The sequence below is a fragment of the Acanthopagrus latus genome, chromosome 7, assembly GCF_904848185.1.
Source record: "Acanthopagrus latus isolate v.2019 chromosome 7, fAcaLat1.1, whole genome shotgun sequence".
Lineage (NCBI taxonomy): Eukaryota > Metazoa > Chordata > Actinopteri > Spariformes > Sparidae > Acanthopagrus > Acanthopagrus latus.
Window position 1 is genome coordinate 2,146,439 of NC_051045.1, and position 26,511 is coordinate 2,172,949.

Below are 26,511 nucleotides of genomic sequence, written 5' to 3' on the forward strand. Positions count from 1 at the left end.
GTACCGGACTTAATGGCAAGACAGACTGTATTCATGATATCTAATTAGAAGCCATGTGATGCTTTAACCTTGTAAAACATGATAATAATCATTAACAACAGCTCTGGCATCATATTGTAACTAACAGCAACCTCTCTCAAAAGTTCAGTGCCATAAATTTAAGACCATAGAAAAAAAAAACATCATCTTTAATCACATTATTCTGGATTAAGACTAAGATGCAGTCAAGAGAGTTGTTATAGTTCGTGGTTGAGTTTACTTAAGTATACTATTGTGTATTTTGTGTTACCTTAAAGATTTTAAAATAATGACCAAACACCACTCAGTCATTTAAAGGAATGCTTTATTGATATCCAAACATATACAACAAAACCAAAATGTGTTTTTAATTATTTCGCCATAACCTTTCAAAGCTGATCCCTTTTAATAATCTACATCAGCCCGTCCCGGGACCTAAATAAAGCTATAATTACTCTACTGTCCTCCAGCCTCTGCGGCGGCTGGCTCTAAGCAGGCTCGTCATGTGCTGCACTTCCCAATGGCACCCAAAACAAAAGTACATCACCCTTTTCATCATCAGTCTCCAAAAAAAACTAAACGGATTGCAGCTTTAAACAGGCGACAGCGACACTGCAGAGCAAAGTTTCATCCTAACAAGTCATTTAATTCAAATCTTCAAATCGTGTTTCTCACACCGACAAGCATCAGCTATGAGTGAATTTCTTCCACTTTGTGTGAGAAAAATCTGACTTTAGGACTCAAATCTGAAGTAAATGACTTGAGATTAATATTTTCCTGCTCGTGAGCATCTTGTTTTTTTTTTTTTTTCTTATCTTGGTGAGGCAGAACATCAGAGACTCGGTGAGATTCAGAGGCGGAAAGAAAGAAATAAAGTCTGTAACAGATATTTTAAATATTGGCAACTTTGTTTTTAAATGATGGCAAATTATTTGTACAAATAAATCCCCTCAAAAGCTCCACCTCTCCGAAAAAAAAACAGACGTAAAACCAAAAGAAAACATCTAACAGGAATATATTAAACTACCAAAATGATCAACACAAACAAAACAAGAAAATACACTTAAGTTATGATACACCGGCAGCAGACTGATGTTTGTCTGCTGTGTTTTTATTACATGTTTGATCATTTTAACTCTCACATCCAGCTGTTTCTTCTTTTTTTTTTATCTGGTCTTCAGTTTCTCTTCTACTGTTTTCTGCTCTTTTATTGGTCTAGAAGAAAGTTTAAATCTTAGTGGGGAATTTTAGCGTAAATCATTTAATTATCAACTATATTAATAAAGGTATACAACATGTCATTTTTATATAGAGGCCCATTTCTGCCCGTTAAAGAAAAAAAAAGTGATGGAAATTTTAGTGTTGAAATTATGATTATTTTTACTTTTTGTCTCGTACTGTAATTTCAACTTTTAGATTTAATCTTGTAATTATACATTTTTTAGCAAATAACTTTGGTTTTTGTTCTCAGAAATCCAACGTTTTCTCTCATAATTTCAAGTTTGTGTCATAATTTTGACTTTTAACCTTTTCAGTTTTCATAATTTGGAATTCTTTCTCTCACAATTTTACATTTTTTATCTCCTAATTTTAACTTTTGAATGTCATAACTACTTTAACTGGCAGAAACAGGCTTCCTTTATGTTTACCCTTTTTCTACTGCCTCAATAAACCACTCACGACAGGATACAAGAGCAATATTGTGTCTCTGTGAAGATTTTTGGCAGATGTGTCTGTGCGGCGACACCGACACAACATCAGTTCATTAAGTAAATTCGGTTCCTTAACAGCAATAGTTTGAGAAGATTTTGGCAAGTTGTCCATGAGTTGGCCTCACATTTTTTGGCTGTGAAATTTCACTAACATTAATGTCACATTATGTCAAACAACCGGAGGCGGTGCTGCTATTTAATCAGCAAGTTTTAGCATTTAGCATAGCAAAAGTGACGGTGCTGCACGACTCGGCGCTTTCACGTTTACCGTCACCGTTTCTGAGGCCGAGTTGTTTGTAAGAGCTTCTGTTTTCTGCACGACAATAAGAGCAACAGTGGTTCTGTACAAGACGTTTGTGTTAGTTTGGCCTCACGCAGCAGGTGTGTGTGTGTGTGTGTGTGTGTGCAAGCGTTCAGGGCATTAGTAGCATTTAGTGTGTTAACAGGAGTGCGTTGGTATGTTCACGTGTGCATTCAGGGCTTGTTGGCAAAGATCTTTTTCCATGACACATTTTGTGGCTCGTCGGATCCTCCACATTTTACCGCTAACTCCCCGTCCCTCAAATCAAACCAGTCTGTGCAACTAAAGAAAAAAATAAAAAGGAACAAAAAGGGAAACTATTTCTTTTTCCTACCAGCTAAATCATATTAACGGGTGACACGTTTAAAGTGAGTAAGGCCGATAGAGAAGCGTTTGACATTCACCAGGTAGTGTACACAGCAAAGCATCGTCTCACATTGTGTTAACAGCAGGAGAGAAGCCATCGAACCAGGCTGAGAGGAAACGCAGTCAGAGCGGCTTCACATCTTCTTGAGAGGTTTTAGTTTGACTTGCAAATGGCGGCACGTACGCTCAGTTTGTCAAATGACCACCGACTCCGTGACGTTCCTCCTTCCGCTCTGGTTCTGACCTGCTGCTGATTACTGGGTCAGTTTCACACACGGACCACAAACGTACTTTAAAAACAGAGAATCTCCTGACAGACGAGGACGCCTGTGAAACTGACCCGCGCTTTGTTTTTTCCACATTGTTTTAAGTTTGTTTTTCCTCTCGCTGCTTTTTTTTTTCCTTCCTTAAACCTCCCAGACTGATCGCCACCGTTGAGCAGCAATCAGCGACAATATATTTATTCATATATATTTATACATATTGATAAAAGTTATGTAAAAACATTATGCAAAGCAGTGTAAAATAGTTTTAATACAAAATGGTTTTAAGGTTTTCATCCTGTTTTTTGTTTTTTTTACATCCTGGGTGGTTTCAGGGGTTTTACACGAGACCTCGGTCGTCTTTGCATGGTTGGTATGGTACAACTGAGATGAGATATGCACATGCATGTAGCAGTAGTGGGTCTAAGAAGGGTGAGATGTGCTGGATCCTGCCCCCCCATGTGACCCCTGACCCCCCTCCCCAGTCTAACCACCAACCTCTTAACCTGCGGGTGTAGTTCACGTCACGGAGCTGTGAAGTAAACTGGGTATGAATGTATGATGTAAGTACACGACAGCAGTCAGAAACAAGAAGACAGAATTAGTAGGTTTAAGTAGAATATAAACCACCATCTTGCTTATGCCCGTAAGAAGCAGCTCCTCCACCCTCAGCCTGCAGATATCCGGGTTCCCTAAACTCACCAGTTTGGGCTCAAAAACACTCCTGCAGGGTTCCTCTTTGATTAACGACAGACAAACCCTACTCCCAGAATTAGATGCATCATTTCTGATTTAGTTTAAAGAACCTGACATCTTCTAATGCCTGTTTCTTTTTTTTTTTCCCAGCCCCGTCTTTAGCCAGGTGATTCGCTAACAAAAGGGGGGAGTTTGTGTGGAGGCAGGAGGTGGAGATGTAACAAAGCAAAGGTCTTGTAAAATTTCTCAGGTTTAGACATCAGCAAAACATTTTCCTTTTCCCCATCAGCGAGGCAGAAGAGTGGAGACCAGCAGCGACGGGACCGGCGGGGAAAGCTCGTCCCACCACGAGTCCGTCACCTCCACCCGTCAGGGAGTTTACAGATCTTGGGGACGAACAGGAGCAGAGGCGAGTCGGTGAGGTGGAGGGTCAAAGGTCAGGGCTGACTCCGCGATGTGAGGTGATAACAGTACAGTCTCAGGTCGTGAGGAAGGTGGCGGCGAGGAGGAGGAAGAGGAGGAGGAGGAGGAGGAGGAGGGATGCGTTCAGAAAGGCGGGTTCTCCTGAGTCGGGGTGGTGTCGGTGGGGGAGCTGACGGCATCTCCGTTTCCTTTGGGGCCGACGACCTTATACTGAGGAGACAGAGGAAGCAGAGCAGAGTGGTATTGATCCTCAGCAGGAATCATCTGACTCATCACTCTTTATGTTTCCTGTTGATGTTTACACTCCTCACTCAGACGTCAGGCCGGGCCATCCGACAGTTTTAGATCATGACTGAGCGTGAAGACATCCACCATCTTCAGGTGAATTATAGAGATCGCAGTATTGAATTTCCTCTCACTGAATAAACGATTAACTTCACATGAATCAATGCAATGTGAGTTAGAGCTCACAACATGGCAGATGAGGAGTTTGTGCCATTAAATAACTATCTCTCATGCAATATTGCGTTTTTTGGCACAATAGAAAGTTTCATTGGTTATTTTAGTTCTGAAAGGTATTTCAAAACTGAGAAAAGGATCATAATTCAGATACCAAACAAATTAGTAGATAGTGTGTAGTTTCTGTGTTGACACGGTGCAACTGGAATCAAACACACAAAAAGCTTCATTCAGTCATCTAGTTACCTTCAGGTTCCCCATTTTATCCTCAAATGACTTGAAGGTCGCAGAGTTCCTGCAGAACAGAGACGTAACGTTAGATTCTCAGGAACACACATGTTAAATCACGTGTAGTGATACCAGGATAGTTATAAAGGTTAAATGTTAACTCAGGCAGAAAAATGGAGCTTGTAAACAGTAAAAATTATTCAAATCTAAATATTTATACAGGATTTTCCAGGTTTTCTGCTTTCATGCTCGCTGTTCAACACCGACACACACAACATGTTGTTTAGATGCATTAGATGAATTCAGTTCACCATAAAAAAATCAATTAAGCCCTGAAGCGTTGCTCTGAAAGCTTCAACAAGCGAAATAAACAAGTATTGAATAAACACAACTGTATTGAAATGTCATCACAGGCTAACTTCTGTTTAAACTTAAACTTGGATTAAGGCATCAAAAAGACTGAAAAACGCCTCGTTCCATGAAAAATGACAGTGTACCAAATATTTTTCCTCTATTCAACCTACAAAAAAAATAAAAATCTCATGGTTAAAAAGTCTGGAGAAGAAAAATGCAGCGTCATGAACGAGCACGGACATGAACAGAGAGATGAATACAGTAATTATAAAGTACAGTGAGCAGGTTTTGTGTGTTACTTTACCTCATGGCGGGCATACTTATCGAGTGGCGAATGGAATAGTTGCTACTTTGTGAGCGTTAAAGAGAGGAGACAGAAGTGCAAGTGTTATAAAGCCAGCAAGCAGTGGGACACACACACACACACACACACACACACACACACACACACACACACACACACACACAATATAATGCAGGTGACACATCAGTTAAGTTGCTGTTAATAGTTTCCCCTTAAATTCTCATCCACATGTAGTTTAAAACAGTTGACCACTAAAGTTAAATTAACAGTGAGGAAACAATCTAGGAAACGCTTTATTTTAAGCATAAAACAAAATGCTATAAACACATAGAACTTCACATTTTTCTGCGTGTGAGAACTACTTTATATTACTGAGTGTTCAGCTGGATGCACAAATAAATATAAATAAATAAGCTGTATGTATTCATAAGTCATGATTAAATATGGAAGCCTATGCTGAATTATTAGCTTCAGATTAATTAAAATTAACGCTCCTTTTCGAACATGTAATTAGAGTTTCCTGTTTGTATGAGCCCCAATATTTATCGGAAGAAAAAAAAAAAAGTTCATTTCAGAATTATGATAAAATAAAGCGTTTCGTAATCTTAAGAAACAGCGTCCTCTTCCTGTTTTGACGCTTTAATGACATAATAATGATTCCAAAATATTTAATAACCAAAATAACATCATGCCAAGTATCGATGCTGGAGATTTAAGGGAATAAATTAATATAAGATGCAGGTTTTTGCAGGTCTGGAGTCAAAAGGCAGTTTGGACAAAGCAAAAAGTATAACTAGCATTAAAAGGCAGAGCTGAACCTCTACGCTGAGCTGCGAAACACATTTCTGTCTAACCGGACATGTTAGTCTTACCTAAAGGAATTAGAGAAAGGTAGAGCTCTGCAGGTCAAACCAAGGCAGCGATTAAAAAACAAAGAGAGAGAGGGTGAGCAACGAGCAGCAGCGGGACACAAACAGACGACACACAGGGGAGATACAGCAGAGTTATCAGCAGGGGAACCAGGAGAACCAGGAGAACCGGGGGACAGGGCCGGGATGTTTGCTGTGCGACGAGCAGCACGAGTACAGCTGATGTTAGAAGTTAAAGGACAGGTTCTTCCCTCAGCAGCCTGAATTTCATGTTTCTTATCTTCATATCTTCGTGTGATGTTGTGTCGTGATTACACCGAGACACTGACGGAGGCCTAACGAGCTCAAGTGTCTCTGCTCCTCAACAGGCTGTCACCAACTAAGCTGTAGTCAGATTAAATCACCCTTAAGTGATATATAAAGGCTGACAAGTGTCAAATAATCAGTACAACAGTCACGTTATACTTATGTTGAACTCATGTCTTCATTAGGGACGAGCAAGTGAACCATCAACTGTACTGGGAATGAAACTGGAAGCAGGATGGACAAACCAGAAGTTATTAACTTCATGTAACATTATTAAACTAAATTTAAATATACATTAGATTCTGACAGTCATATGGGTTCATCGGAAGTTGTTTTATTTATTATTCATAAGAAATGATTTACAGAATTGAGCTTCAGATCAACTAAAGAACTATTTATAGACCAAAAGGAAGATTGCAAGACTTCATACGTGAAAAGTCTGGAGGGAGAGGAGGTGGGTCAACACCTCACATGACTTATACTGATGGAGTTTGCGTCATGGAAACGTACATTATCTTTGAGTTTAGCAAAACAGCAGGTAAACAAGGAGGAAGTTTTGAGTTTGAACTAACGAGGAAACAGGGTAAATTTGAAATAATGGCCCGTCTCCCAGATAAAGACCTGGTTCTGGCCAGTATTTGAGAATTGATGGCATTTTTGGTCCAAGCACAGATCTCTTAATGAAATAAATATTAACACAACCTGCACTGAAAGCTGTCTGTAGGAGCAAAACAGCAACGTCTAGAGCACAAACTAAATAATATCAACACACTGACGACATGCAACATGCAGGGACAAACAACACAAACACACAAAAAAGACCAAACCAGGAAATATGATGTTAATGGGATAAACTGTTAGAGAGGCCACACACAGTACACACACATTCATCAGCACACTGACACACCCTTGCATCTCTTCCTCACTCACACACACATTCATCGCAGCATGAGAGCAAATATCAAATGTGGGTGGACAAACGGAAACATTAACGTATTTACAGACGGGTGTGTGAGTCAACGAGACGCCGACGGATGAGGGAAGTTAGATGTTTTCTCTTTCTCACTCCTAAAATCACACTTGATGAACGGCTGCGGTGTCGTTTATTACTGATGTGTTCTCATGTTTGTATCTGAGCAAGTCTTACACGGTTTGAAGCCGAATGAACTGAATACAGTGTGATTCAGGGTGGAAAGAAAGAAGTTAGTACAGTATAAGGATGGTCCAACAACTATTAAAGGATGATTAATTTTAATATTCAAGTAGCTCAAATGCGGATTTTTTTCTTCCAAGACAAACCGATGGACCTTCACTTCACTAAGACCAACAGACGTACATCTCTGAAGAAAACTACTCGTGTTGAACCACCCGTTGAGTTAGTATGAAGACCAACACTAGAGGTTTGTTAGTCAGTTTTGCTCATGATCTCCACAACACTACAAGTGAAGTTTAGATGAGAGAAAGAGCATTAAAAAGCTGATCACTGGTCAGATTGATGTGTCTAATTCAGGGCTACAAGAAGCAAAAGAGCAGCGGACAGTGAGCAAATATTCAGTATGTTTATGATAAGTACCATCTCATCACCGGTAATGGTTCCATTAAACACATCCTCTGTATTACCGCTGTGGCCTCCTCCTGTGCATGTTTACTTTATCGTATATATGACAGCGTGATCAATACATTGTTTTTCAGAAAGAAGATCTAAAAGTGAGCGATTTTTGAGTTGTGTCAAAATCAGTTCAACTCAGTTTATTGGATTGTGGATGCTGTTTGCCTTTTAAAAAGGATCAGTTTAATGCAGGTTTCTGAAGTGAGGATTCAATATTTATAAGCACAAAGTCCACAAACGCAAACATCATCTAGATATAAACTCTGTCGGATGTTTGATGTGCCATCAGATTTTTGTTCCTGGACTGAATTTTGTTTGCTTACGTGGAATATATTTTATTAAACTCCTAGTTTCCCAGAATAAAGACCGATCTGTGGTGTATTTTGGTTTTGTGATCGTTCTGTTTCAACACTGTCCATTCTGCTCATTTGTTCTTGTAGCCGAGCCAAAGTGTCGGCCATTTTGGCTCCGGTCCACCATACCTCATGTCGCCCAGTCTCCTGCTGATGACCGTGCCCACTGTGTTGAGAGCTGCACTGGTCTTCTGTCCCGCCTGGGAGAGAGTCTCCTGAGTCTTCTTGTATCTACAGAGAGAGAGAGAGAGAGAGAGAGAGAGAGAGAGAGAGGAGGTGGGATGGATGGAAGAATGGAGGGAGAGGGGAGGAAAGGTGGGAACAGGAGAATGGACAGAGAACAATGGAGGAAAGAAAAGAGGACAGAGGACAGATGGTTGGGAGAGGAATGAAGGGAAGGTGTGGGATGGAGAAAAAAAGGAGGGGAAAAGACAGAAAAAGGACAGGAGAGGATGGGGACAGAGGGAGGAAAAGACGACAGTTGGAGCAGAAACAAACAAAATGGATGGAGCGACGGGAAGGAGAAAAACAAGGCAGATGGATGGGAGAGGAGAGGGGCGGGAGGGTAAAAGAGACGGGAGGTAAATCAGACCATTCGACCACAACGGACACAAAAGCTAACAGTGATTTAAGTGCTACACCCGCCACATGAAGAAGTGCAGTATTCACCACCCCGACGGTTAGTATTCACACAGAAATACAGTTAGACATCGCAGGAATTCAGACCACAGTTAGCAAATGCCAAATAGGCTGGAGCGTCAGAAAACCAGCCTCCAGTTTACTGCCACGACTCCGGTTCTGTTTGTGTGCTCGACAACTTTTAACATTTGAACACGAGACAAAATGAAGACAGATTCCTCGTTTCAGCATCTACTCCATCTAATAAGAGTTAGTCGATTCTCCTGAAACACCTGCAACTATAGAAGCACTATAGTGAGAATCATTAATATTAATGTCAGAAGTGATTCAGCATGTCCTGCTGCAGCCAAAGGCTCGAGATGATGAGTGTCGTTTTTGTGTCAGTGGCAATGGAGGAGAGCTACTGATGGAACAACACAAGTCTCTGATGCACATCATCAAAATGCAACTATCAATCTGTTGAATGTGCCAAACCAGCGTTCGTCCAAACAAAACCACTACGGCCATTAAAATCCAGCAGCGTACTCGTGCTCGGTTCACTGTCGTCAACTTTATTCTCCTCCTGCTCCACATGAAGTCAGTGATGTATCATAACAAAAGCTTCATTCTCTTATACTGACACACAAAACAAACAACTGCCGTTTGTCTTGTGAGAACAGGTACGATGTGCTCCGGCGTGATGCCTTTTCGTGCGTCATCATCAATTCCTTCTACCTCAGCAATGCTCGAGCATCGTTTCACAGCGATGAGTTTGAAAACTGAAGTAAAAAGTTAGTAGAAAGAACCACAGTATCATCGTCAACTCGAGCTACTAGCTTTGTTTTCACTCCAACAGAATACATCAGTGACACAGAGTTGTCACGTTCCCTCTTTGTTTTCAGTACGTTCCTGTTGTCTGAGTTTTGCAGGAGCGTCTGTTTTCTCTGGTCTGACCTGCATATTTCTGGCTCCAGGTATGTGAACCGGTACGCAGACTTTTCAGTTCCATTTCTGCGGAAAATGATAAATTACGTAGACGTCTGCTCTCCAGCTGCGCGTGATAACTTGTATTTATAGAATGTGCATAAACTCTGCGTGCAGTGCAGCTCTTCTATTATTAATGATCGGCTGCCTGCCTGCACGTGAGGTCCATAAAAATACAGCGTGTCATTTTCAATTCCTCAAACGGACCTTAAAAGATGCACTATACAGCAACACTGGAATGACGGAGCACAATTTTAAATCGGAAAACATCGAGGGCCCACCAACCCAAATTTTAATCACAACTCTGTTCTCAAATACCTACAAAGGAAACAGCTAGTCTATGCTAAGCTAAGCTAACTACCTCCCAGCTCCACCTTCATTCTCACCTCACTCTCAGACAGTGTTTGTGAGTGTATTTCCCATCTGAGATTTACAAGGTTGACAGGTGTGTTTAAACTACACGTGCTAACAAACGACGAATGAACAAACAGATGCTCAGAAATATGCACAGAAACAAAAACAAACAACAACTCAATACATCCAACCGGCTGAGATAAACACTCCCTCACAACAAACACACACACACACACACACACAGTGGATGAAAGCCAGCATCGTGATCAGCTGAGCCACTCAAACACACATCAGGTCTCGGCAGCAGATGGTTCACAGGAACGAGGCAAATACGGTTTTTGGAGATAAGCCGGCGTGGCTGAGTACCAACACGCGACTGTGTCCATGTTAGCAGGTGCTCAATCGAAATCTATAAAATCTGGAGGATCCGCTACGAAATGAAACTAAAGTTAGTGTGAACTGTATAACCCTGTCTTTAAAAAAAAAGAGATGTTCGTCTGACCTCAGCAGCCAACAACTCAACTAAACGAGAAACAAATACACAGCGATCATCAACCATCAACCATCACAAGAGCAAATGGAAAACACAAGAGGATGAACAGTCAAAGACAATGAAAGGAAAAACTCCACCCCCAAAACAAAGAAAACCCAAACTTAAAAAGAAACCTTAACTCGTCTACAGAAAACAAAACAAGAACACAAAAGAGAAAGGGGTCAACTCACACTTCGGACTGGGCAATGTCATCCAAAGTGGCTGAGGCAGACAGATATCTGAAGACACAACAGCAGGATAATGAAACAGGGGGAAGAGACACACACTCACAGTACAGTACAGTATAATACAACAGAGTTACAGCCTCCAGATTTCTGTTTTCTAACTTCAGAACAACTTCCAGACGCCTGTTTCAATGACTGGATATGAAGGTTTTGCTTGACGTTCATTTGGATTTTTAAAAAAAGCTTTTAACATCTTTCTTTACGAGGAATACAGGAGAAATGACAGCGTTTACATCATAACACAACAATATTAAAATATCACAGGAGTAATGTAGAGTATATTTATTATCTGCCTCAGAAATTACAGGTTAACATGCACTGTATTGTTCAGCTTATAGCAGAGAATCTGCTCCCGAACATTTCAAAGAGAAAGACAAAGTGAAACCTGAAGAGGACGACTAATGAGAATGAGAATTGATTTTGTGACTGCAGAGTACAGAAACATGACCCAAACAAAATGAGGTCAGTGGAGAAATAATAATCCTGGTTTATGAGGCAAACATGACATTAGATTTATATTCACCATTTGCAAATGACATAAAAATGATATCAAGCTGTGTATCTGTGGAATCAGACCTTTGTAGTAGAAGTTGTAAAGTTACAACACTAATTCAAGTATTTCAGATTAATAATCTAGTTGGGCTGTGAATTCAAACACTTCCTCTGTAACGTGTGAACTGTATCAGACTTAGAAAACTTCCCTACATCACATTTTCTTATAGTACCAACAACAATGGCTCTTCTCTTTAGAAGCTGAAGTTTTGAGGAAGTTAAAGTCTAAAATAAGGCAACATGGCATCAGGTTAACTTCTGTAATGTACTCATTCGATAACTTTGATGTCCTGTGACTTGACAGTCATCACCGACCTGCTTACAGCACGAAAATGTATAAACACCAACCAAAGGTTTGGAGAGCAAAAGGGTCAAGACCACCATGAGAGGTTGTTGTCCAATAAACTTGGGGAGTTGCAAAATAAGTACGAGGAAATGACTGGCAGTGCTGAGCTGGAGTTGCCCAAACACTGTGTAACTGCAGCAAGACTACTGGTTGATGCCAAGTTACTCAGTAACATACTGTAACCACATCACTTTTCACAGGAAGCATGAGGCTAAGATACTTTGTTTTTCAGCCAAGTAAAACCTACGTCGACGTCCACAAAGGAAATCTATTTTGTCATTGCAACACACCTCTGTGCAGGTGAAACAAAGCTACAGAACCGCAGGTGAAGATGGGTGCTCTGATAAATGGGTTTAAAAAAAAAATTAAAAAAAGAGAGAGATGTGTGTTTACGAGATCAAACTTCACAAGAAAACTCTCAAAGCAACGGAGAACAAAACGCTCCCAGATTGATGTTTACAGAGCCACGAATCTGCATTTATCAAGAAATAGCATGATTAAGATTCAAGATTCAAGACTCAAGATTAAGATAACCTTGTTTGTCAGAGAGGAAATCTGTCTTGACCAACGACAGGTAAGTATTGATACGGCTTTTAGAGGAGCAATACGAATGTAAAGCTTTTATCTTTTGTAATATATTTTGGTGATTATATTTTCTTCCATCATTTAGAAAACAACAGCCTGTCACCAGCTAATCTCCAGTACTTCCTGATAACAGGCACTGGTTTCCATTCATATCCTTCTAATATTACAGTAACTGTGTTTGTTAAGTGTGTGAACAGGAAGCGGTGAAGGCAAAATGACTGTTAGTGGAAAAAGCTGAAGGAGGCTTTTTTGTTTCGGTGAAGAAAAACAGTCCCATAGTGACTCAAAGTGACGGCAAACAGGTTAATAGATCAAACACCAGACTGCACAGCATGTTCATGATTAGCAACAAAGCAAGCTAAAACACACACACACACACACACACACACACTCGGAGTCCTGCCTGTATGTTATCTAGAATAAGAGAGGAAGTGTGTTTGTGCCGACTGCTCTCGACAACAACAGCAGAGCAGAGAAGGAAGCAGAGATCTGACTTCACATTCATCAGCTGAAGCTTTGATCCCTGAATGTTTGAACGCAGGAGGTGATAAGACTCCTGATCACAACACTCGTCAGCTGAAGGAGCGTTGGGCGACTGAGCATCAACACGTTTAAGAAGCTGGATGCAGCAAATGTCTTGCTCGAAAACTAATAATTATCAGCATCGTGTTCAGAGCTGCAGATCTGATCACATCCAAACTCCACACAGTGCGTGAAAGTGATGCTGTGTGGTTTAGTCTGTTGTATTATATCAATGTAGTGGCATATGCTGCAAAGCTGCAGTGTTTCTATCGGCTGGCGGAGCCCAAAGATGAGCAAAAAATTAGCTGCAAGACTGTCGGACTCCGCTGGAGATCGCACCAAAACAAGAACGCTGTGGCTGCTTCTGGTTCAAGCTTCAACAGAAGTGAACGGGAGGTTTTGCCGACATATTCACACGACAAAAAAGCAACAGGACATCAAGTTCTTATTCTTAAATCTGTCGTTCATAAATCAGAGATGGAGCAACTACTGGCAGACGTTTACACACAGCAGAGGGACGGATTTGACATTTCCGGCAGCAACAACAACACGTTTGTTTAAATAATCAACAGAAAAAAGAAGAACAAAATGGCACCAACACCAACTCTTACTCCTCAAAGTAATGGGCAAAACAAAAAGCGACATTCACTCCATTTGACTGCCAAATGACCTGAAATGTAAATTCAGAGCTAAAACACCACAGCGATCAGAGTTTTAACAAGCCGAGCTGTGATGTAAAAGATGAGCCAGCAGACAGCAGGGCTGGATAAACAGTGTTACGGTAACAGGAGGCAGCACTGCTGCAGACAAGGCTGGCCTCTATATCCTGACTTACATCCACACAATGCTGCTTACTGTACAGCACAGTGACTTCACACACAAACACACACATACAGACACACACACCCCCCTCTCACAGTACAGCGTCTGTCCATACAACACTTCCCTGTTGAACTGCTGCATTTGTTTCCCAGCAAATAAAAACGCTCCCGTCTACATTTACAGTTTGTTTTAAAGGAAGATAATCCTTAATAAGTTTAACCACTGAAATGCTGCCGGACAATCTCCAAAGAGAAGTCAGAGGGAGATATTATTTATTGTCACGTGCTGAGAGGAGCTGAGGGGAAATCCACACGGCTATATAAAAAAAAAAAAAAAAAAAGACGCTGACACTTACATTCTGTGACAAAATAAAACGTGGCTGTGCTAATAAAGCACACTTAACTGAGCTGAAAATTGAGTTGACAGCTGACTGACTCCCTCCACCCACCTCAGTTTTCATGGCAACCCACTCCGAGTCTTTGTGCCTCCAACTTATTCATAATTCATAACCCACTTATTTCTTTGTTTAGATCACTCCGGCTCTGTGCACCTCACAGCCTCCCTCTCTCTCTCGTCATGTGACTAATCAAAACACCATCTCTCTCTCTCTTTCTCTTTCTTTCTCTCTTCCCTCCCTCCATCTCGCTCTCTCACATTCCTTTCCTCTCCTCCCACTCGTTCCTGCAGGAGCGAGTCTCTGCTGCCCGTCTGGTCGCCAGGCACTGACCACGGATGTGTGAGCGCATGTGGGTTATCGAGATACGAACCACAACTTCCTGTAATGTAACTCGGCATTGTGCGTTTAGAATGATGCTCGTGTTTCTGCCCTTCCTAAACAAATCTTTGTAATAATCCACAGTTATTCTGGTTGAGGGTGGAAAAAACACATAAAACGAAAGACCAAAGACGGGAGAGTGTGAGTAAAGTGTGAGCAGACATGTCGGTTTATTTCTGTGTATGAAAAGCAGAACAAACACACCGTGACCAGTGCACCTGCCGCCGTTTGTGACTGTGTGTGAGTGTGTTAGTAAAAGTCAAGAAGAGCGTCAGCAGCCTCACCCTGTCAGGATAAGCTTAACTATCTGAGAGAGCCTGCCAATCCAGTTCATTTCAGACGCAGCCACATGGAAAATTCCATTAGCGTCAGACTTTACAGCAGCAGCAGCAGCAGCTCGGTGGAAGCCGCGCAGAAAATTCTTAGATTTCATGTTTTTCGTGTCGACTAAAGACTCTAAGGATTCTTTCAACATCGGAACAGAAACATCCTAAAAATATCAAAAAACGCCTCCTGGAGAAACTTTACAACTAAGAGTTAACTGAAAATTTGCAGAATAAACAAGAAAGTTTTCTTTGTTTACTTGGTGCAAACTGGATTAAATGCAAAAACAATAAACTTGCTCAATCTGCCTCACTGATGTTGAACTGATACAGACTAATGAAGAAGAAACTTCTGTTTCTCATGGCCGTGACAGATAAAGATGACGGTTTGATATGTTAAATCATTTGCATGAGCTTCTACTACTGCTGAAGCCCCAACGTGACAAAGACAACTAACATACGCTACTCAAAATGAGTCAGGGATACTGGACTATGAGTGCACGTACGCAAGTGAAACACTTAAATATCGAATTTGTCTTTGTGTATGAAAAATAGGGATTAGTTTCATTCCGACTCAACTCTAACCCATCTCGCGGTCGCTCGGTGGTAACTCACTATCCAACGTGACTTTTTGGGCGCTGTAAAGATTTCATGATAACCACGAGCTGCACCAATCACAGACGATGTCGTTACGATGTCTGAGGCTCGCGTACTTCTTCCCCACGACACTGCAAGTAACGTGTTTTGATATCATGCAGATTTATAGCTGCTACAGGAACAAATACAATACTCCATTCAGGATATTTTCACTGTTCAAGTCTGCAGTCTCTTACATCAGTCCATAAAACGTGGCTAATGATTACTAATAGATGCAGCATGTTGCATTCATCAGCTGAACGCTGCTTATTGAAACCATTACGTCATTTCTGCTGTTTCACTCTGTGCCAACTCGTTCTATTTAGCCAATTAGCCCTCAGGCTGAAATCATTATGTAATCAGCTGCTACATCTAGTGTGTGGCTACATGGAGTCTCATTTTTAAATCGTAAATTCTGGATATCTAGGTAATCAACTGTTTGTGACTGGTGTTTGCCGTGTACAAAATCAGGTGGACTGATTATACAACAACAAAGCTTAACAAAGACTTCCTCACCTAATCTCAGTTATGAAAACATCCCTGTGATTTCCTCGTTTTATGTATCAAACTCAAACACAGTATCAGAGATTCTGCGTGCTAAAAGCAGAGAGGAAGCGTCTGAGAGAGCTTAAAATATAGAAGAATGCTGATTTGCTGACAGGAAGTTGAGAGGAGGACATGTGTCATCACTTCTGGACAGAGGAAGAGAGGACACCTGACCTCTGTGAGAGGAAGTAAAAAAAAAAAAAACAGATGGGTGATACCGATAGGAGGAAGGTAGAGGCAGAAAACTGAAGAGAGAATAATGTATAAATGTATACGACAACAGACAAAGATGAGAAACAAAAGTGACAGATGTGTCCTGTCAGCGCTGACTTCCATCAGAGAAATCCTCCCAGGTCTCAAACTTCTGATTAAAAAGGTGAGCCAGAGGCCACAGTGGACAAACACAGACTCAGGTACATCAGTTATGTAACTCAGTCTGCAGCGGTAAGAACCGAGACACTCATCAAATCCCACTTCGGTGCTACAAGTCGAGCCACACATGCAAAAGGAGTCCTGACAGTAGACTTCTCAGACCCAGAAAAGCTCCTGAACGGCACCAAAGACGCGTCAACATCTATGAAAAATCTACCTGGAATTATTAAAGTTACAGAAAATGCATCTAAACATGCTTTCAGGCTGGGTTTACACTTTTTACTTCATGCTCAAACAAACCTGCAATAGACAGCTGTTCACCGATAAAGTTTAGAAGATTAATGCACACTTATATGGAAGCATTCTTTTAACAGCACCGAGCCAAAAACAGAACAAACAGACCACAGACCCGAGGTTAAACACCGACTGTAAGTGTTCTCAAACACGGTTAGAAGGTGAGAGCGGAGAGGAATCGGAAAAAAAAAAAAAAGTCAAGAGCGTGAGAGAGCAAACACAGCAGAAGGCCAGACATCAGACCGCGGCAAACAGTGCATGGACTCACAGCTCCAAACTGGTAACTCTCTCATTCCACTCGCCCAGTTTCTCAGCGGTTGCCACATAGCTAAAAACAGAGACACGGAGGTGTTACACTGCAGAAGTTCAGCATGGAGTCAAAGCAAGCTGGCTGGAAGAGGGAGCAAGGGGTTAGACAACCCCACAGATCATTCTCATTTTAGGTTACAACTGTTTGAACGAAGTCTTAATAATAATGTAAATAAATGACGTGAGTGTCTTTTCAAATGTCTTCTGGTTATTAGCGAGAGGTAAAACGCAGGGATTCAAAGTCACGCAGTCGGAGAAATCTGGTTCGTTTTAGCCATTTGACCTCCCGATAGTTCAGTACACCAATACTTACACTGGTGCAGCATTTTTACACAGCATCATGTCATTTCTTGGAGAGTCTTAAAATGCTTCATATCCCTAAAACCTCTACAAACTAAACTAAAAGGTTACATAATACAGTGTTCTGCAAATTAAACACACAAAACCTATTGATCCAAAACAATTCTGACTGTAGAAAAGCTAACAAAACATGTCTTAACACTTCTTGTACATTTTTTAGCTTTTGCAACAGGTGTATTTTAATGAGCAAAGTGCAAAGTGCATTATTAGAGCTCCGTTTGCAATGTTCCCAGTGTCTACATCACTATTTCTGCTCATTGTGATGTAATTTCCCAGATTATCTTAAAATATTTTATACCCTAAAATCTGTACAAACTAAACTAGAAATCTGTGCAAGTCAATAAACCGTAATGAGCATCGTGCTAACAATGATATATTGTTATTGTGGTAATAAGTGTTACCTGAGTGAAAAGCCGGGAACTCAATCGACTAAGAAATTAGTATAAATGAAGTAGTAATGTTCTTCACTCAGAGTTAAAGATGATTAACAGAGGACGACGTCGCTGATGCGTTAAATGGAACAATCTCACATCTGATTTGACGGCAGCAGCATGAAATCTGTTAATGACTGATGAGCAGTTTCACGATGATTCGATGAGAAAAGGAGTTTAAAGTGTTAAGGCCAAATAATGTAATGACAGCGCTGAAGATGTTGAAGATAATCTGTACATTTTGTTGCAGTGAGATACATGGAAGTGTTATCTTAGATTATTTTACGTCTCATATTACTCTGCAAAGATGATCGATACACTGCTGAAAGTTTATTGTAGGTGTCCATTTAAAAACCTCTTCAAAATGTTATATAACTGGTAACTGGTCATTCATCCTCTATCGTTTGTTTAACCAGAGTCAACATTATTTAAGAGCAAGACAAACCTGTTTATGAAAGGTCAGACTTCATATTTAATAAAACATAAGCAGACTATAAAGTAAACACCCATCTAATAGTTTGTATAACCACCAAATGAAATATTAAACATGCTGAACTATGTGGTTGTTTCCTAAATGAGGAACTGGAAATGTAAAGATGAACACACGCTCATCTTCTTAGCGTGATGGAGATGAAGCGCGGTAATAATATCTTTTTCCTGGAAAAACTCAATAATGAGTTTCAGCAGCAGCATCATTTTCCAGACGTCCTCCTCCTTCAAACCTCCTGCTGACGTTAACAGCTGCTCACTTAATCACGTGTAATCATATCTTACCGTCAAAATATGATTTCAAACAGAGCAGCTGCTGTGTTTTTGGTTTTGTTTAAAAAGTATTGCTTTAAGATGACAAACTGCAGATGATTATTTGTTTCCCTGCTGTGATTAGCCTGATTAACAAATGATTAGCGTGTCTGATCAAGCAGCACCTTCACCCCTGCTGCAGTCAAGACGAAGCTGCCTCGGTTTCATCTCGTTTTTAAAAAGGATCTCAGTCATCCTGTTTGATGTAAACCTCCACGGAATATAATCTAAAAGCCTTCAGAGGCTGCGATGTGTCACCACAGGATGAGTCATTTTGTGACGGCTTCTGTCTGATGCAGCAGTTACTGTCAGAGAATGAGTCTCGACATCATTTAGGTTAAAATGTAAAATACTGATGCCTTCATTCGTCTTTCTAAAAAGCCGAAAATTATACTAATGAGCTGATCTCATGGCAATTACATTTTTGAAAAAATGAGGCAAGCGTAAATCTACCTATGTCCAAATGTTTGTTTTGCATACAAGTAAACGGTAATTTGATAATCAGAGAAAGAAAATCTGGTCAAACAGAAGCTAAAGTGGAAGTTTATCAACTCTCCGTGCAAACAAACCTGAGATTTACGCTCAACTTTAACTTTCTCCCACGATTTACTTCAGGTGTGTTTTCTGTCTCAGCAATCAGGTTAAACTGATACATACGCATTGGAGGTCTGTACTTCTTGCCAGCTCTTGTTGATTTTCTGACTGAGTTCGTTGAGCGGGCTGAGGCCGAGCTTCCTCTTCAGCTCGGCGGCGTGTCTCTCTTTGGCTGACAGAACCTGACGCAGGGTGTTGATCTCTTCCTCCACCTGGAACACAACCAACACACCACACAGAGTGAAGTCTACGGTCTTACCTTTCATTCACGGTCCACACAGCTCTTCTCTTTTTCTAGCTTTCTAAAAAGTGGATTTATATTTACATCCGATGTGGAAACCCACTTTCTATCTTGAATTGTACTACCAAATTCAAATCCTCTCTACTCTGAGTCATGTTGGCAAACATCCCCCAAAGCTTGACAGAAAAAAACATTTTTCTTCTTTGCTGCTTAGTCCTTATTTTGATTCCTAACAAGTCTCTCTGCTATGATCTCTTACTGTCAGGCTGCCATGGTTCTGACTCTACTGGAGCCCATTTTTCTTCCAGCACAGCTTGAGAGACGCCAAGAAAACTGAACCAATATGTGTTTTTGGTTAAACAGAGTTGTTCTACTTGTAGTAGCAGAGAAAGCACATGTTCAGCTAACACTACTATTGACTGCTTTGTACAGTTAGCCAAGCCAGTGTGCTAGCATGCACAGATTTTGACCCTGATACTTTGAAATGGAACGCAGCCATCGTTGTTACAATAATAGATGCCATATTGTCTGCCATGACAGGGGTGTGTTCTGATTCTGATTACCAGCTGTGATAATGTGATATTTTATCTGGTTTCTTTCCGCCTCTGTGACAGTAAACTGAATACCTTCAGTTTTTCTATATTTTCTACCATTCACAGACCAAACAACTCATCGATCACAGACTACGCGAGCAACTTCATGACGACACCAGCTGGGAAACAAAACGGTGATGTCTTAAAGTCTCTTGCCAAGTCTGTTCAGCAGCCAAACATGCACATTTCATTGTAGGGAAATATGAAATAAAGGTTGTGATTATAACTATAGCACACGAAAAAGAAGAAAACAATCAACTCTTGACGTTTGTGAAGCTGAAACCTGAGATTCTTGACATTTCAGTAATGATAAATCACTCTTCAAGTCTGGTAGTTACATGTAAAATAAAAAAATAATAATAATAATACAAGACAGGAACCCAAACACTGAATCAGCGCTCTCTAAGAAAAGATGTTATGTCAAAACATTGTGACTAAAAGTTTAAGCGAGCTTTGAATTCACTGCATGGTGACTTTTACAGCATCCACGAAACACACACACAACGATTTCAGCCTATAGTTGCGTGTAAACACCTGGAGATGTAGGAACATGAAGGCTCTACCTTGGTGAGCTCGGTGCGGAGCTCCTCAGCCTCCTCCTCCGTCAGGCCCGGTGGAAGAGGGTTGACCGAGTTTCCGACGGCTCCCTCCACCGGCACATCGGACAGACTTTCTGCTTGATCCACAACGAGACCCTTGTTAGGAGAGTTCAGGTTGATATCTGGAAGAGGAATAAAAATGGTTAATGTGACAGTGAGGTACAGAGGCAGCAGAAGGGTTAACAGAGACACAATTAGATCTGTTAGAGTGTTAAAAGCCAGGCGTGGTTTACTGAGATGATGCCTCTCTCAGTATCTGTTTCACACACAGTAACTGAGGCCAGGAAGAGGCTTGTGTGGCCAGCAGGAGATATCTGACCGGAAGAGAAAGTGGCAATTAGCAGAGTTAGGAGTTGAGCTGCACTCTAGGAGAGTAACTTGACACCTTTCTGTCTGAGAACCATTAAACCTTTCACTCTCTGCACACAGGAACAGCCAGACAAAAGAAGGAAGAAACTATTTTTGAAAAGAACAAAACACGGACACAATCCATTCTTGAGTAAACCTGAATTCATCCAGTGATAGTTGACAGAACAAAAACACCAGCGCGAGCACTGAAATCTTCCACTGTCAGCATTTCTATCAGGATGACTTCATCTTGCGTCATTCACCTGAGGAAACTATCATGAACTTGGCAGCTTCTGGAGCCTGGCACAGCCGGTGTTGGCATGGAGGACAAGAAAAATAAACTATCTGCCTGAAACACTGGGTAAAAATAGGCTTCATGCAGTTATGGCCCAACACTCGAGCAGTATTTATTCAGTGGGCGAGCCAATTATGAAAAGGTAAACACACCTCGCATTGCCTCCAAACACACCCAGTGACTTCAACACCACAGCACAGCCAGTGTTAACCTCTATTCAAGACTCATTTTACTTGACTCCTTACCAGAATCTGAGCATGAAATCAGATCTGAACGCAACACTGACTTTGACGTTATTCCCTGTTTGCGTGCGGTTTCCATCTCTACACGACTGAATGCACACCGCACAACAGTAGCACAACCACAGCAGCAGGTTGCAAAGGACCATGGTTGTTAGCTGTATCTGCAGGTAGTAATGCAGTGTGATCCAGGGTCTTAGCAGTAAACATCTACACACTGGCTGGACAGAGAAACAACGGCTCCACCCTCAAGGTGTATTGATTCAGACAGACCGCAGAAACAACAGCAGTGAGGTTAAAAAGAGACAACAAGGCTCGTGTGAGAATAAGATGCCTACAAAACACTTATTTCCTTCCTGAGATTTGGATTCATAAATAAATAAAGTTCTATCTCAGATATTCTTTAGCCATCATACACCGATTTATATCCTACACTTCCCAGAATTCCTTAAATCAAGATTAATTTCATTCTCAATTTACGACACGAGATTGTGTAACACAGGGCTGAGTAATGTTAACGTTACCTGGAATTCAGTACCAGAAAATTATTACAACATCGCTTCAGAGGAGGAAGCTGTTCAAAGACCTGGAAGTAGCTGGAAAACCTGTTTTCACTCTGTGACCTTTACTCTACCTGGACAACTGGGCGGAAAGGTAGAAACTGAGAGAATGTCAGCACAGCACTGGACTGAAAAAATATCATAAATAAATGTTGAAAAGACGGCAGAAATACGCCACAGCAGCGTCTAGTCTGTCTGACCCAAAGAAGAAGGAACATTAGCGGTTTTTGTTATGCTGTTGTCACTGCAGAAGTACCAGCACACTGCAATATTTCCCTGTAAATAGTATGCAGTATTATTAGTTTCATACTAAGAAAACCTCACAAACTGTTTCTTTAACATGCCAATATAGATTTTCAAATGCAGGCTGAGTTAATGCTAGTAAAATATGCTAAAAACAACATCACCAGACAGTTAAAGAAGCCCAGCTATCGGCAACAACTTCCCCCAGCATTTCTTTATTGACATAAAGAAGTCGATGAGGACACGGATGCCTCGTCATGAGCGAGCGCGACTCTTGCTGCAGGCCTGCTGCCATCAGCTGCAGGAGACCAGGCTGTCAAACACAGTCTGTAAATACTGAGGCATGTGTTTGATTGCAGCCACACCCCTGAGCTAAAAACCCAACCTCGCTGCTCTATTGCATCCTGGTCCATTTGCTGCTGATATGGATTCATGTATTAAGTCTCTGTTGTAACTCTATGATGGCTCTCTCCCTGTGATCGCTTAACCTCTGCACAAAATGGCAGCTCCATCAAGAGACGCTGCTGCTGTTTGATTTAGACGGACACCAAACCTGCTTCATTATGTTATTCTGTTAGGAAGGAATTGGATTTTAGAAAATAGTGACAGCAGTGTCACGTGAGAACGCATCAGTCAGGCGAAGCCCTCGACTCGGCTGAAAAATCCTGCTCTCAGATTTCACGGCGTATGTTCAGGAAACGGCAGCAACAGGATTTTATCTGGACAGACGTGTCCCAGTTCACGTCACACTTAAAGAAATGCAGAATATCTTTTCCTGAGGCCTGAGCCAACATGACATGACCGTCATGGCCTCTCATCATTACAGGCTACGAGATCCAGCACTGAAGTCTAATTAGATCGTCCCCGAAGGGATATTTATAGTCAGAATGAAAAATGAGCATGATGATACATGAGAGATACTTTAACTGCTATCAAATCTGTTAACTCGTTCAATTTCCAGATGATTGTGTTCTGTCAGTGACCCAACAGGGAATCTACAGACTTTCCAGATTGTGCTGTCAAGATTTAGAGGAAATCCTTTTTGATTTAATTTGTCTGGCGTAGATCGACGATATGATTGTACATATTGTGAGACGAGAGAATTTGGACATTTGTCTTTATTTTGTTGTACTGTTTCAACGAATATGTATCTGGTTTTGTTGGACAATGGTGAAGAAGACAGACTGAAATATTGCATATTTTTGCTAATCACATTTGAGGGATCATTGCACAAATATGTGTATATTGGAATTTTCATCTCCCTAATTTCTGTATCAACCTGTAAATAATGCTTTAACAATTTATAAATCATTAATGGAATATTAGATAACTGTTTTAACCACTGACATGACGCATGTTTTATGTAAAATCAGAGTCGGCTACATTAGAAGCTGAAAGAACAGATAAAGTAAATGTGAAGTTACTTGAGTAATGAACCAAATAACAAAAGATAATGAAATTAGAGTCTCTGTCTGTCATTGTTTAACAACTGGCAACAAAATCCAATTAATACTGAAGCGACTAAATGGCTAAAATATGATATCAGCTTGTGTAAAATGTTTTTACTTGTACTTTAATTAGATAAACTGACACTTTCTTCCCTTATTGTCGATTTAGACATTTTACATTCCTACATATTCCATGTGTTACTTCGCCTGAAGACTTTCTCAAAGGACTTTCAAGCAAATATTCCGTATCACAATAACAATATTGTTCAAGATCACAAGATTTCAGACATAACAGCTCCCACAGTCTTCTGAACTAGTTTCAGCTTTAAATGTTTGTGCTAAATACCTGTTTAAGTATCAGAGAGGGTTATTCAAAGATAACGTTTTTACTTATTTAAGCCTTTATAGATTTATCAGAGGAAGCCTTCTGTTCAGCTTCAGATGAGAGTAAACTGTCAATACTGTCAATAGTGACAATGATAAGGCAGCTACAGCATGCTAGCAACATGGCTGTTATCAGTGATCAATAACTCAGCACACCAGGCTGTTTCTACCCAATAAAGTTAGCTTAAGATGCAGTAAACTCACAAAAGATGTTTTCAGGTAAATAAGAGGTAAAGGTGAGCTGGTGAAACCACTACAACAAACTGCTAACACTCGTTTAAGCTAACGTGAGTCCTTTTGTTTACAAGCCTTCAAGCTCGCTTCGTTAGAAACGACGGGTTTGGGAGACAACTGTCCGTCTCACGGGAAAGATGACATTGTTCACTAATTAATTAAAACAATGTCGGTGCTCATAAATTAAACTGTGACTGGAAGGCTGGTGACATGAAGTAACACGATCCTCCTTCCTGCTCCTGTCCCTGTCATTTACCAGCAGGGCCCCGTTCCTGCCCGCACGACTTTATTTGCTCCGTTATTATTAACATTTACTGAGGTTTTAATAAAACAAAATCAAAACTTTCAGACACACTAACAAGCTAAAAACAAGATAAAGTTACTGACATATTAGCAGTGGGGTTGGGTTATTAAAAAAACAAAAAACATTTAGCTGTCCGCTTAGCGACACAGTGCACGCAATTCCTGCCACTACAGCTAAGCTACATGCTAGCTAACTTGCCCGCTAAGCTAACAATCAGACGTTACCTTGACTGGCGGGGTCCATGGCGTCGATCCGACCGAGCTGGAGCTCCTGTTCTCCGTCAGAAAAGTTCAAGTCGGTCTGGTGTGAAGAGTGAAGTGTGGACAGCAGACTGCTGACAGCGAGCTTTTCCACTCGGTGTGTTGAAATCTTCCTGTTTTTTTTTTTGTTTTTTTTTTTTTCAAAGCGACTGCTCGCACTCAGAGAAAGTCGTCGACAGGAACTCAGCTCCGAACACCCAAAACAGCCCGACAGCCAGCTCAGCTTCAACTGCTCCGGTCTGTGAAGCGACCGGGGAGGACGGAGCTACATCCGGTTGGGGGGGATTTCAAAATAAAGCTCATATGATACCTAAATTGCATGATGATAATAGTTTGATTTATTTATAATTTCTTAAGAGAGTAACAGACTTTACATTTACATTTACAGACTAAATTGCACTTTATATGTCCTATAATGTGTAATCATGTTCAGTATACTACCTGTCAGTATACTACCTGTACATAATTGAACAACATAAATCCTCACTGTAAATAACACATTTCTTATACTACTAATATATATTTATAATTGTCTGGACCTCTGAACACTTTACTAATTTTTATATCATTCTTTAACTCACACTTCTTTGCTGTTCTTGTTCTTTCTAGCTGAATGTTTGTTAAACTATATTTATGTTTATGTTCACATTTACATGAGTGAAGAAAAAGAAATTCCTTGTATGTGTTCACATACTTGGCCAATGAAGCTGATTCTGATTCTGATTTTATTGTGTACAGCACCTTATTGTTTTTTGCATATTGTATATAATACTTTATTGTTTCTTACATTTTGATTGTATTTGTACTTGAATCGCTGATATGACCTAATGTCTGTCTGTCTATCTATCTATCTATCTATCTATCTATCTATCTATCTATCTATCTATCTATCTATCTATCTATCTATCTATCTATCAACTTCAACTTAAAGCTGCCCTGTGTCTGATGTGTATTGTTATCGTGGTATGAGACTATATACAATCTTAGATTTTGGATATCGTAATTTGACATTACTGTTGTGTTTTCCTGGTTTTAAATCTTCTTTTAATAAAATAATGTGATTTTCCGAACTAATCAGACTTTGAATACTTGTCTTCGCCCATTTAGTCATTCATTGATCTTTTCTCGCCATGTCCTAAGATTGATGAAGTGCTTTTGAGGCAATTTCATACTGTTTCACTTTGTTTATATTTGGCGGACCCTGCCACCTTTCTAGCTTTGTTTCTTTATATTGTTTCTTTCTGAGAGTGTTGTAGGGAACTTATTCTCCTCTGAGAACAGTTTGTTTATACAGTTATGGAAGTGTTTTTATATTTCTCTTATATTATTATCTCATTAATTATATAATCTTTTTAATTCTGAGTTTGGGGGAAGCCACAGTAGCTCAACAAACTTCTTTTGCTTGATTGTTAAAGTGCTTTTCAAACTGTTTATAAACATGCTCTTTAAATAAAGTTTATCATTAAAATCACTATATATTGAACTCTAAACCTGCCTACAC

General features: G+C 40.5%; 1 protein-coding gene across 13 annotated transcripts; it reads right to left on the reverse strand.

Annotated features, from left to right (window-relative positions):
- Positions 1-325: 325 nt before the first annotated feature.
- On the reverse strand, positions 326-25,261 carry tpd52l2b (tpd52 like 2b). 13 transcript variants are annotated; one of them, XM_037103260.1, is made up of 9 exons: positions 24,975-25,261; positions 20,660-20,817; positions 19,326-19,474; positions 17,036-17,095; positions 8,391-8,492; positions 5,997-6,023; positions 5,125-5,166; positions 4,485-4,533; positions 326-3,989 (listed from the first exon to the last, which is right to left on the reverse strand). In XM_037103260.1, the coding sequence occupies exons 1-9, from the start codon at positions 24,991-24,993 to the stop codon at positions 3,903-3,905; spliced, it is 693 nt and encodes a 230-aa protein (XP_036959155.1). In that variant the 5' UTR covers positions 24,994-25,261; the 3' UTR covers positions 326-3,902. The 13 variants fall into 13 exon arrangements, with proteins under 13 accessions (XP_036959155.1, XP_036959154.1, XP_036959158.1 ...); XM_037103259.1 differs by having other exon boundaries at positions 5,125-5,169; XM_037103263.1 differs by lacking the exon at positions 17,036-17,095 and adding an exon at positions 10,941-10,988 and having other exon boundaries at positions 24,975-25,258.
- Between the last annotated feature and the right edge of the window lie 1,250 nt (positions 25,262-26,511).

What these genes read in the sequence shown, in the direction of transcription:
- tpd52l2b (XM_037103259.1), bottom strand. An exon ending in AGAGTTACCAGTTTGGAGCT is followed by an intron (nt 8,493 to 17,035) that starts GTGAGTCCATGC and finishes CTCTCTCTGTAG; the next exon opens with ATACAAGAAGACTCAGGAGA. An exon ending in ATAAAATGGGGAACCTGAAG is followed by an intron (nt 3,990 to 4,484) that starts GTAACTAGATGA and finishes CTGTCTCCTCAG; the next exon opens with TATAAGGTCGTCGGCCCCAA.